At 40.6% G+C, this 12,729-nt stretch overlaps 1 protein-coding gene across 3 annotated transcripts; it reads left to right on the plus strand.

The window, feature by feature from the left end:
• The first annotated feature begins 1,044 nt into the window (after positions 1 to 1,044).
• STX16 (syntaxin 16) lies at positions 1,045 to 11,025 on the plus strand. 3 transcript variants are annotated; one of them, XM_056507340.1, is made up of 9 exons: positions 1,045 to 1,338; positions 3,634 to 3,678; positions 4,671 to 4,778; positions 5,691 to 5,831; positions 6,352 to 6,514; positions 7,396 to 7,487; positions 7,636 to 7,779; positions 8,298 to 8,378; positions 9,419 to 11,025. In XM_056507340.1, the coding sequence occupies exons 1-9, from the start codon at positions 1,258 to 1,260 to the stop codon at positions 9,521 to 9,523; spliced, it is 960 nt and encodes a 319-aa protein (XP_056363315.1). In that variant the 5' UTR covers positions 1,045 to 1,257; the 3' UTR covers positions 9,524 to 11,025. The 3 variants fall into 3 exon arrangements, with proteins under 3 accessions (XP_056363315.1, XP_056363314.1, XP_056363317.1); XM_056507339.1 differs by lacking the exon at positions 3,634 to 3,678 and having other exon boundaries at positions 1,045 to 1,392; XM_056507342.1 differs by lacking the exon at positions 3,634 to 3,678.
• The last annotated feature ends 1,704 nt before the right edge of the window (positions 11,026 to 12,729 follow it).

Genomic DNA, 12,729 nt, shown 5'->3' on the forward strand with positions numbered 1-12,729 from the left:
TCAAGAAAACTGCCCAAATATCTTATAATAGCAGAGGGAATTTTTTCCCCCCTATTTTTCACAGTACAAGTTTTCCCAGGCGGTTCAATAAAACGAGATAACATTTCCAGAAAATGTGGTTGTGATTACAGTCCCTGTTCCTACCACATGTGTGAATAGTGGCTGGTTTGGGGGGTGTTTTGAGGGTTTAAGCGAGGGAGTCTCCTGATGATCCGTGGGCAGCAGCTCCCTGGCTGTGCTGGGCAGTGGCCACTGCAGATTCCACGGGGGATTTGTCAGATGTCCCTTGGAATAAAGGCATGGGATGCACTGGAGGCAGCCAAGCCCCGTGTCACATCTGCCCCACACTGGGACTGACAGAGCAGCTGAGAAAAGTTATCTTAGTCACCGTGTTGGAAAGTCTCTTGTGAAAAGTCAAGCCCCATATTGTCATTTTAAATGGCTTGTTGACTTTCAGGGAACATCCTGGCTTTTGAATGGTTGGGATCAGAAAAAAACAAAACAAAACAACAACAACAACCCAAAAACCAAAGCCAAGTGTCGTTATTTGGAAAATTGACTGAAAGCAAAGGAAATGGCAAAGAACAAGTGGGAGGTATTCAGAAGAAAAAAACATATGGAATGTGGGAAGCATGTGGGCATGGATGTGGGGATGGATGAAGGGTTGGACTGGGGATGGACCTTCAGATGGACTGGGGATGGATATGGGGATGGATGTGGGATGGATGGGGCAGGGGGATGGGGATGGACATGGGAATGAACGTGGGGTTGATGTGGGACTGGACATGGAGATGGATGTGGGGATGGAAGTGGGGATGGATGTAGGGATGGACTGGAGAAGAATGTGAGGATGGACGTGGGGATGGACACGGACATGGACATAGACATGGGAATGGCCGTGTGGATGGACAGGGAGAGGGACAGGGACACGGACACGGACGCGAGTGTCGCTGTCCCGGCCCCCGGAGCAGCGGAACTCTGTTGTCGCGGCCGCGGTGCCGGGCGGAGCGGCGCGGGCGCGCGGCCGGAAGGCGGCGGGCGCTGCACAACGCGGAAGTGCCGGTGCGGGCCGGGGCGATGGCGGCGCCCGGCGGCCGCGGGGAGCCGGGCTGGGGGGTCCCGCTCCCGCGCAGGGCCGGCCCGGCCCCGGCCCTCTGAGCGCTCCCGCTCACGGCCCTCTGACGGGTCTCCGCCCCGACCCTCTGCGGGGCGGCCGCCGCGTCTGTCCCGGGCCGGGGCCCGGCGGGGCGGGGGGCCATGGCCACCCGGCGTCTCACGGACGCGTTCTTGTTGTTGCGGAACAACGCGGTGCAGAGCCGGCAGCTGCTGGCCGAGCAAGTGAGTAGTTTCGGCTCCTCCAGCCCTCTGAATTCACGTAGCATGGCTGCTGCGGTGAGTCTCCTCCCTTCATCCTTCTGTTCTCGCCGCGCCCCGGGCTGCGGGCGGCCCTGCCCCGCCCCGGCCTCTCGCCCGCCCCGCTTCCCCTTCCCCGAGCCCTCTCCTCAAACCCCCGTGCCCCGACCTTCCTCCCTCTGCCCCTCCTCCCCGCCCTCTTGATTCCTGTTTTCCCACTCCTTCAGGTTAAAGGAATAGAAGAGATCTGGGTGTGCTGCTCGCATCATGAATCAGTCACTGTTCTAACAGCTTCGTGTTAGCATTGACAGGAGGCTTTTGATGCCTCCTTACCTTCAAAAAGAAATAAATTCGTAAAGCAGAACTCTTCTATTCACCTCACTGTGGGCACTGTTAAATACACTGGTGTAGTTTATTCCCATTGCTTAAATTTCTCCATAACTTGCTCTGATGTTCATTGCCCTTTTTATTTATCCCTCAATACAAATAATACTCAAACATATCTGTGAGAAAGTAGATTCTAGTGTAACTCCTCTTTACAGAAACTACCAGGAGTTACTGGTAGTTTCTTCTAGAGGCAGTTTCTTCTTGATAACTTTTCTAGGTTTTCAGCTAGTCAGGCCGTGATGGGCTGCTTGGCAGCTCAGCTCTGCTCAAGTTTTCACACTTTCTGTTTAAACTCATCATTTATTTGTCATAGCCACCAGTAAATATGTGCTGGCAGTTCTCATCACTCTAAATAGCTTTACATTAATGCATTTTTTTAATGAAAAGCAGTGCTTCCTGTTGCTGTCAATGGTCTTTGTTCCTTGCTAACTTTATTATACCTGTGTCTAATAAAAGCTGTGTATCATATTGCATTTGCAGAACAGGAAATGTCAATAGTAATTTGTATTTTACATGTGTACTTTGGCTCTGCATTTAATCCTTGTTCATTTTTTTATGTCACTTCTGTAGATCCTTTGCTTTTTTAAAATACCACCTAGAAAAAGTAGTGATATTTTGAACTCACTACTACTGAGCAATGAAACTGCACTTTACTCAGCAGCCAGTGCAATAACATTTAGCACCTGCATGAAATATTTATTTGCAGTGTTTGTTAACATTAATTGAAGGTTTTTGCTGGGCTGCTCACTCAAATGCAGTGGAGGCTCTCAGAGGCTGGAAATTGTCCATCTGTGCAGATGGGTAAAGGAGTAATTTTTGGCCCTGATGGGCATTTCAGAGTCCCACAGTCACTATAAGTGACCTGTTTCAGCAAGAAGTGTGGAGTTGTCAGTGTGAGCTGTTTGTCTTTCATGGTTTTAGGTGCCTGTCACTGTCAGAATTGCAGATTTCCCTTGGGTGGTGCCCCAGGCAGAGCTGCTGTGTGCCAGCAGGGCAGGCTGGCAAATTCCAGCCCTCAGCTTCAGCTCCCCTTAGTTCATCTCCAGCTTTCTCCTTGAGAAATCCTTTGCTTTGAGAACTCTCTGTCAAGAATTGCGTTCCTGGAGTCAGACAATCAAAGCAGCATCTTTATCAGTAGAATCCTCTTCCAAAAGCTTGGGGAATCTCATACTACCTGATGCTGCTTTGTTAAACCACAGGTATTTTGTCCAATTCTAGGTCTGACTTTGTTAATCTTGGAGTGAAATATCCTTTTGCTCACACATCCCCTCCCCAGTGCAAGGACTGATCAACAGGGAAGGTGCAGATATGTGTCCTTGTGTATTTTTTCAGATCCCTGCAGGGTTGATGTTCTCTGAAAACAGCACAGCTCAAGTGTGTACAGAAGTGACTGAACATTTGCTTGTGCATTTTGTCTTTTGCTGTCTGTTTGAAAATTGGGGTGCTTGTCAATAAATGTCCTGCAAAAGCTTCTCTGTGCCCCCTCCAATCATAATCAAACCCAGTGATGCTGAGTGCTGCAGTCAGACTGCCCTTGCTGTCATTCTTCACTGTATTCTACTGCAGATTTTCTGCCTGACATTTTAGTATTTAGAAAGTTCACTGTACAATTACTTTGTAAAACAAACCAAGCTCTGCACTTGATTTCTTATGTTCTTGCTGTTTACCAAGGAACTGAAGTATTTATTTTAAAAGTTGGTGCATTAAGCAAAATGCTGACTTAAAATGCAGTATCATGATGTATTTATTGATTAACCATGTCTTAAAAGCCAGTTTGTTTGTTCTTGGTAAACCATCATGCTTTAAAAATAAATCAGTATTTTCTCAACTGACCATGCCCTATATCTGTCCTATGTCTCTTTTTTCCCTTTTATCTTTTGCTGTCTCTAACTGGATGGGGCTGATGGGATCCACAAATCACTTCAGGAGCTGGATGAGGTATTGTTCTTCACATTTTATTCTGCCATGGTGCATCAAGCCTACATCACTGAGCTAAAATATTCTTTCTTTATTCTGCTGGTTTATGGAATTTCATTGTAAAGGATGGAGTGTCTGTGCACATAGAGAAATGAAGCATTTTGTGATGTTATATTGTGAATAGATAAATGTATGAACCAGTCTGACTTACTGTGCACACATGGGGCAGAGTGACTTTGCACAGTGAACTATTCTTCATGCTGTGCATAAATTATGTAAACTTTATTGATCAGGAAATAAGGTCATGGATAAAGAAATTGTTTTCAAGAAAGAGTTGCTCAGGAAAGAAGTGGGATTGTTTTTTTAAAAGGGATGGGGTAGGGAACCACAAAACTTTCCAGGCCTGATGAAGGAAAATTACAAATTTGGGAGCAACTGGGAAGGGAAGTGTTTGTATGAAAGCTTTCCCAAGTAATTAGTTAATATTGTAAGTGGTATCATTGATGATCATCTCCAGTACTGCCTTGACTATTTGTGTTTAGCACAATTTAATTATCACTAAGTAATTTAACCATTTCAGTTGCATGTCAGTTTGCCAGAGTGTTTGTTCTTCAAAATAACATTGTTTGAGAACAAGCAGTTATAATAAACGTTTCTTTTTCTGAGATTTTCCCAAATGCAGTTTTCAAACTCGTGGTGCAACACTTGCTGTGAATTGTTGTCTGATAGAAATGTACCAGCATCTCTGAGAGTAACTTGAATTCTCACTGTAGTACCATCTTTCCTCCTGGAAAATTTGCTGAGAATTTATTCTAAGAGTAACTCTAAGCTTTCAGACGCTGTGGAAATGGGAGGGTGCAGGTTAGCACAGAGGGACAAAGCAGGAGATGAGGTGTTTGATCAAACACGTCTCTGGGGTTCATTTCCACGGGAAGGCAGACACACCCTTTGCCTGCTGCTGAAGGACTTGGCTGTAATGAGGAGGAGCTAACGAGCTGTTGGTGTCCCTGCAGCTGGCTGATGACCGCATGGCCCTGGTGTCGGGGATCAGCCTGGACCCCGAGGCCGCCATCGCAGTGACCAAGCGCCTGCCCCCCAAGTGGGTGGATGGGGCAGACGAGGTGAGTGCTGTGCCTGGCACGTCCAGCACACTGCTGGGCTTCCCACACGGGTTTCTTAGTGCTGCACTCACATGCTGTCAGTTTTGCAGAAAAAATAGTATTAGAATTCAAATTCAAAGATTCCAATAAGAATTTTTGTTTGAAGCTGGTGAGGAGTCCAGTTGAATAGACCTTAAAATGGTGGAGATGAGCAGTTCAGTGTTTGAAAACAGGAAGCATTAGTGTCTTCTAGCAGGAGAGCTTTCCTACCTCTGCAGTCTGGATGCCTTGCAAGTTATGGAAATATTTGGACAAACACAAGGGAATGATTCTGGAAGCATCCAGTTAAAAACCTTCTGCAGTATTTGGAGTGTGAAGCTATTCTTGACTTTGAGAAAATCCTTTTTTTTAAATGTACACTCAGAACACATGTTGGCTCATCAGTTTGTGTTGCTGCAGAAAGATGCTTAGTCTCCTTTTTACTGCTATCATAATCATCCTTACATTTACATTTTTAATTACTTGGTGGAAAGCACAGCATTTAACTTCTACTGCTGAGTTGAGGCTCTTCAATTTCTGACAGAGTCGAAGGTGTGACCTGAGTTTTCTTTTTTTCTTTTTTTTTGGAAGTTGGCTAAATATTCTTGCTGTGATGCTGTATAATTATAAAAATATTATTCCAACTTAATGAAGCATATTTGAAAGCAGCAGTCTTGTCTGAGATTATTGAGTAGGTGTAAAAAAGTAGCAAACTCAAAGTCTATTAAGAGTATTCAGTTTCTTAGTCAGCTTTTTATGTGGCTTTTAATAATATTTGGTCTGCCTTTAATGTTACAGATTTCTCTCAATGATTTTTGTCTAACATTTGTCAGAACCTTCTTTCCCTGAAGCATGAATTAATTCCTTTTCTTCCTGTTGGACTTTCTGTTTTAGATTCAGTATGATATTGCCAGGGTTAAACAGAAGATGAAAGAATTAGCCAGTCTTCATGATAAACATCTAAACAGACCCACACTGGATGACAGCAGTGAGGAGGAACGGGCAATAGAAATAACAACCCAGGAGATCACACAGGTACGAGTGCTTTGTGTCCTAAACCTCCAGTCTGGCACATCTTTAATGCATTAGGATGAGGCAGTGGTTTGCTCTGAGGAAGGATTTGTTTTGTGATCTGTGTTGGAGCAATCCAGAAGTCCTGGGCTCAGCTCTGAACTTCCCAACAAGTCACTTAAACCTCCCTGTTCTTTCCCATACCTGTTTGATTTTCTACTTGGAATAGGATTGGCAGATTATTCAAATCAAATTTACAATTATCTTGGAGAAATCTGTATCTGCAGATGTCTATTCTGAGCTAATTATAATGAAGCAATTTGGTCAGAGGGAGTTGTGTTACTCTGCTACCTTGTTAGCTTGAAGTTATTTGTTCATTTATGTTCTGTTTCCGTATCTTTTTAAACATTGCACGGGGCAAGTTTTAAAATTACTTTAAAAATGTAAAAATCAAAATATTAGTCTTCAATGTGGCACTTTTGCAATGTGCTGTTCAAGGTGTGTGCTGCTGTATGTTTTTCCACTAATGGGATTGTCTTCTCAGTTATTCCACAGATGTCAGAGGGCAGTCCAGGTGCTGCAGAGCAGGTCACGTACTTGTACAGAGCAAGAAGCACGTGTTCTCAGGAATGTAGTGTCTTCCTTAGCACAGTCCCTTCAGGACCTCTCCACCAACTTTAGGCATGCACAGTCTGACTATCTCAAACGTAAGCATAAGAGATGGAACAGTAATGCTTGGGTTTCTCTGGAAAGCACTCACTGTGTGCTTGTTTTCTTGGTTGGGAAAACTGAAGCACAGAACTGACTAGAGGTTAGAATTGGAGTTTCTGGTTCACAGCCCATGTTCAAACTGCTTTGTTCTGCTTTTTCTTGTTGCTAAAGAAGAAATGTCGTAGCTGAGTGTATCAAGGAAACTATATTTCATCCATCCACATTTTTAATGCATTTTGCTTCTCAAATTGTTGTTTGCAAAGCTGCATCTGTTACACTGTTGAAGCAGCCACTGATAGCTATTGCATAATGCTTTATCTGATAGATAAAGCTTAAGAGCTTGTCTGTGATAAATTAAAATTCTGCATCCATAAACACATTGGAAGTGCAACCATTTCTGTTTAAAAGTAAAATTTTGTTCAATTCTGTTTTAACATGAGCCAGATTATTTTATTCTTGAAAGAAACCCACAAAAACTTTATCTTCAAATTTAATATTGATATTTCTTCCTCCTGTGGTGTAAATGGCATAGGTGGAGTTGAAGATCACAGTTCAGACAAGGAGTGTTCATAAGAGAATTTCTTACAAAATAGCCTGGAGTGATCACACTTTAAGGCTCTTAACTTTCCTAAATTTTTTAACTTCATGGAACATAAAAACTTAAAAATCACTGATTTAATCAGTCTTGCAAATCTGGTTCAATTTGTTATGCTTTTGTTAAATAGTAAGCCTGACAGTTAAAATTTAAATATTGTGATTTATGTAATTCACTACCCAGATTTATTTTTTTTTTGTGCTTTTCTGTTTGGTGCTTCAGACCTTACCCTGATTATAGTGTGCTTAAATATCATGCTCAAACATAGTTTGTCTTTTACAGGTATGAAGAATAGAGAAGAAAGGTCCAAACACTTCTTTGACACCTCAGTCCCACTGATGGATGATGGGGAGGATGATACACTTTATGATAGAGTAAGTTGTTATTACACAAATTCAATATTAATTGCATTTTCTCAGATTATAGATATCTGAGTTATGAAATCTTATTATCTTTTTAATTATTTCTAATATTTTCATGCTGTTAATATTAGTTCAACGTGTAAATCTTGTATTTCAACAGGGTTTTACAGATGACCAGCTGGCATTGGTGGAGCAAAACACACTGATGGTGGAAGAGAGGGAACGGGAAATCCGTCAGATTGTGCAGTCAATCTCCGATCTCAACGAAATATTTAGGGACCTGGGAGCAATGATAGTAGAACAGGTACATTGACAGCACAGTGTTAGTAAGAAATGGCACATTCCAGGTAGTGTGAAGGCTTCCAGACTCACTTTTTCTAATTTACTTCTTCATGCTCAGGTTTCCTCTGCTTGAAATCGGCCACAAGTTGAGTTAATGAAAATAGGTGAATAAAAATTCAACTGGTGATGTGGGTTAGACTTTAAAAAAAAAAAAAAGAAAATACCATAGAAAGGCAAAGTTCTCTTGGTTATTTCTCCCAGAGATTCAGTTTATGGTAAATATGTTATCCAACAGCACCTGTCTGGAATCAAGGTGATTTTTAGGGATGTGATGTGAGATGGTGACAGAGCTGCTATTAGGAACTGAGCAAGGAAGTTGTTTAATAAACTCCCAACTGGTTCTGTAAAAGTTCCTTGTTTACATAGTTGTTCATAGCTGTTTGATGTGAGTATTGTTAATTACTCTGCTGCTTATGATAACATTTGCTTTTGAAGTTCATTTAGGTTCAATTTGCTGCTTGTTTTCTCCATTTTATTTAGGGAACAGTTCTAGATAGAATTGACTATAATATTGAACAGTCATGTATGAAAACTGAAGAGGGTCTAAAACAACTGCATAAGGTAAGCTAATGCAATACTTAAGCCATTTTGCATATCTATTAAGCTTTTATAATTAAATAGCTATTAAGTTATTCGGTCAGTTCTCAATTGGACATTGTCCCTTTTAGAAATTCCTTCTGTACAGTATGAAATGTCCAGCTGTACTGCAGGAGGAGCTTTCCATATAACTTCTGCTAATGTCATGCTTGATGCCTCCAGTTAATTTCTTAAATGACTTTCTGGGCATCCAACCAATGTGCTTTGATATTTTATATTGCTGACCTGGTGGGACCTGTCTGCAATTTCTTCTCTGTTTGAAAAGCCAGGCACTTGGGAATAGGGCTGGTTATTGGGTACCTCACTGCAGATTTTAGTTTGAAAACATTATCTCAATCATGTGAGCAGAAAGAATAATTATTAATTATTTATCTTGCCATCTGACACTTGTTAGATGTCAGATTCAACCTCTTGCTTTAAGGTGAAGCTTTTGCTATGAGCACCTGAAGCCTTTTTAAACATTGATCTCAGCAGATCAGAGTTTTGTGGTAGTTTTGTTTTGGTTTTATTTTGAAGGCTTTATTAATTAAAAACAAAATACAAGCTTTGTTTTGTTTAGCTTTTATTAGTAGACTTTCATTTGGCTTTTGGGGAGTTTTCTCTATGTTGTGTCCTATTAATTCCCCTGGGAAAAGGAAGAGAGGGATGAGATGGTTAGAAGAAAGAAGGAGTGAAGCAGAAAACTTGAGAATCAACTCAAAAATAAACCTTTCAGTTCTCATTGAAATTAAATGAAAATGCACAGCTGACCAGCTACAAGAATGTGCCTATTAAAAAAGGAAGTTGTGAATTTTAATTTCCTTCAGATATGATACAGGAATCTTATCTTAGCAAACTGAGTCTTTAACACGGGTGGACGTGACTTCAGTGCACATTTACCTTCCCTGGAGCTTTTGGTGCAGATCAGAATTATTGTGTGTGAATTGCTTTCTTAAACTAAACAAGAGTCTGTACTTCAGCCTTGCAAAAATTTAATTATTAACTCTTTCCTCTCTGTTTTATAGGCAGAGCAATATCAAAAGAAGAATCGGAAGATGCTCGTTATTTTAATTTTGTTTGTTATAGTAATTGTCCTTATTGTTGTTCTTATTGGTGTAAAGTCACACTAGGTTTCGCTTCATTTTCTCATTTTTGGAGTTTCTGTGAACTTTTTTCCCAATGTGAATGGATGGACCTGCACTCCAGAAAGCTGCCTTTGAATGTACGAGCCCTTGTGGTACAGCGTCTGTGCAATGTTTCTGTAGAATTCTTCAAAGTACAAGTTTGGTGATCTGTGAGGTGTTTGTAAGGATTATATGGAAAATGTCAGGAAATTTGATGCTCCCACACAAAAAAAAATTTGGTGCTCTATGCAGAGGTATTTTGAAACACAGTACTTAAGAATAATTAAAAATTGAAGTTTACCAGTGACTACAGTAATTAGTGTGTTACTGTGAACAAAAATGTGTTGTCTTCTATATTCTTATGTCATAATTGTTACAGGCTTCAAATTTAAACCATGTTACTGAGTCAATGGGACTGGATATCAAAAATTGATCTTGATGTAAAATTTGTTGAGACACAAAATTGTTTGACTGAATGCCCTTTCTTCCAGACTCAAAAACTCCAAAGAACTGGATAGACAGCTAAAAAGGAAAGCTTTTAGCAACCAGAACGTAATCCAACCCCTGTGATCTTAATTTAGATACTGCACCATTACTAAGAATCAGTGGTACTTGATCTTGTAAATAACAAGATGTAATCACTGGCATAATTTAACATGTTTAGTTAATTAAAAAATTTTCTGAGCTTGAGTAATCATGGGAATGATTTTCCTTCATTGGGATGATCATATTTTTTTTTCATGCATTATTTTTTTAGTTTAAAGTACAGACATCACATTAAAGCAGTGAAGTTAAGCTGAAAAAATGGAGTAGAAACCCAAAAAAGAGAATCTCTCTCTGGCCTGCTGCAGTGGGTCTTGGATATTTCAAACTGTAGCTGCTGGATAAGTTGTTTATTTTACAGTGCATTTGTCCATATGGGTTATGATTTTTGTATAAGAAGTGGCTTCACTACAGTAGATATTATATCCATTTTCCCTGACAGAAAATTCTCTCAGTTGCCAGCCTAGGAGAGGATGTGTTTGTGGTCTTTTACTGACCATGAGAGATGTCATGCAAGTGACATGTTACAAGGCCTTCAGTGGAGAATTTGGGGCTTTCACTGCTTTTTTCAGTGGAAAACTTTGCTGCAGGCCGTACAAGAGGAATTAAGGCAACATATAAGTAATAGAATACTCTTAATTTAATTCAGGCCTGAAGTGGTGTGCAATTGTAGAGGCCTTGTCTTAATATTTTTAATATTGCTTTTATATATTTTTGGGGGTTCTTTTTCCCAAAGGGACTGTAACTTCCTTCATTTTTTGACTGATTCAAGTCTCCCCATAAACCTGCAGAGATGCTCTGCTCCAAGCCCCAGAAATGCAGTTTCAAAACACTGTGATACTGAAGTTGCATCTATTGCCTGCCCCGAGTTTCTTTGCTCTGTGCTAAAGAGGACTTGAGACGTGGCTTTAAACTGACCATTTTCAGGGGATGGACCTGAAAGCAAAGACTGCAAAAACATGAAAGCCTAGGCTTTTTGTGGGGCTTATGAAAAGCTTTGTACCACTCTTGTTACCTCTAGAGAAAGGGGATGTTGAACCACCAAAACTGCCAGTTCAAACTCTTCATTGAATTCATGAAGTAAATGGGTGAAAGGAAGAATGAGGCTTGTGTTGGGTGTGCAGCTCCCCTGTTCTGGTGATAGATCTTTCAATGATCGTGAGTAAAACTACTGTCTCCCTCGTGCTGTCTGCATCACTTGGTGTGAAGCAGCAAATTGCTATAATTTAATATACTGTATTTGCAACTTTCTCTCTAACATGAGATCGTGTTATTTATTTCTGTCTTGACCGGTGCTTTTGACATTTTATCATGGCAGATGGTTTCAAAGAAGTAATAAAACACTTCCAACCAAATCGGGCAATTATTTTTTTTTTTTTTTTAATTTAAATTATAAACTGAAACATACTTTTGTCATGTTAACATGTTTCTGTTGGTCATAATAAATGAAAGTGGCAGTGATGTGAAATACCTTTTTTTTTTAAAAGTAACTTTCTGTAGCACAATGTCATTTACATTGTCAAGAGTTATTTCCCATGAGTTATGCCCACTGGCTACCTATTGTCTACCCAAATTCTGTACAAGGAAATGCATTTTAAATGAGGTTAAACTCAGATGTCAAGCATCCTGTGTAACTTGAACTGGAATTTATTGAAGCTTGATTCCACTGAGGAAGAAAACTCAAGGCAGGCTGGATTCTAAATCATTGCTGGTGTGTGGCTTATTCTGAGTCAGTCTGAATAACTAACTCTCAGCAGTTCCATCAAACCTGATGCTGTGCTTTGTGGGGGTGTCCCCACAAAAGGGGATCTGTCTGTGCCTTTGGGCAATGAAAACCCAGCAAAGCCACAGCAGCTGCTGCCTCCTCAGGTATTCCAGGAGCTGCCCAGCCCTGGAAATCTCTGTGTGCTGCTGCAGGCAAAACTGGCACCCTCTCTCAGCCTGGGGCTTCTTCATGGGTGCTGGATTCTTCTCAGCCTGTGTGGAAGTTCAAAATCCTTTAAAAAGAACAGAACACCATTGCTAAAGCATCTCCCAAGGATTTGTGTCTCCTCACCTGGCGGGAATGGCCTGTAAAGCTTGTACACAGTTTCTCCATTCAAATGCATGTGAGCATGCAAAAAATGAGCTGCAACTCGTTAACTGAAATTAACTATATGCAAAAAGGACAGTAGTAAAAACACTGTAATAGCTTTTTTTTTTTTTTTTCTTTTTTAACTGCAGAATTTCTCTAGAAAGAAAACTAATGTGGAAGAATTGGTTTTTTTGCTTGCTGGCTTTTGGAATATGCTAAAATTTGGAATATATATTTAATGCCATGTTCACTGCCTAGATTGCATTGATTTAAGGTCTGCTTTTATGAACCATAACGCAAAGGGGTCTCAACTCTTTTGCTTAAGTGTTTGGAAACTGCTTTTGGTACAGCCTTGCAAAATTTAAGTTCTTGGATAAGTAACAGTGACTGATTTTGTTGGGAAAAAATATGGTTACTATTTAACAAAACCCAAACACTGCCTTAAACAAAACTCATTAAAACACATAATTCATTATCATTTTGCATATTAATTAGAATAGATTGTGTAAGATTATATTTTACTGCCTTAATTCCATGAATACTTGTAGAGGATCAATAACTGGAAGACAGGTCCTTGCTGCAGCTTCTACTGAGG

Source organism: Oenanthe melanoleuca, chromosome 20 (assembly GCF_029582105.1).
Source record: "Oenanthe melanoleuca isolate GR-GAL-2019-014 chromosome 20, OMel1.0, whole genome shotgun sequence".
Classification (NCBI taxonomy): domain Eukaryota; kingdom Metazoa; phylum Chordata; class Aves; order Passeriformes; family Muscicapidae; genus Oenanthe; species Oenanthe melanoleuca.

Excerpts from the sequence above, each read along its gene's own strand:
- STX16 (XM_056507339.1), top strand. The coding sequence starts at position 1,258 with ATGGCCACCCGGCGTCTCACGGACGCGTTCTTGTTGTTGCGGAACAAC. Across the intron at positions 7,780-8,297 it reads GAGCAATGATAGTAGAACAG|GGAACAGTTCTAGATAGAAT; the intron begins GTACATTGACAG and ends CATTTTATTTAG. Across the intron at positions 8,379-9,418 it reads GTCTAAAACAACTGCATAAG|GCAGAGCAATATCAAAAGAA; the intron begins GTAAGCTAATGC and ends TCTGTTTTATAG.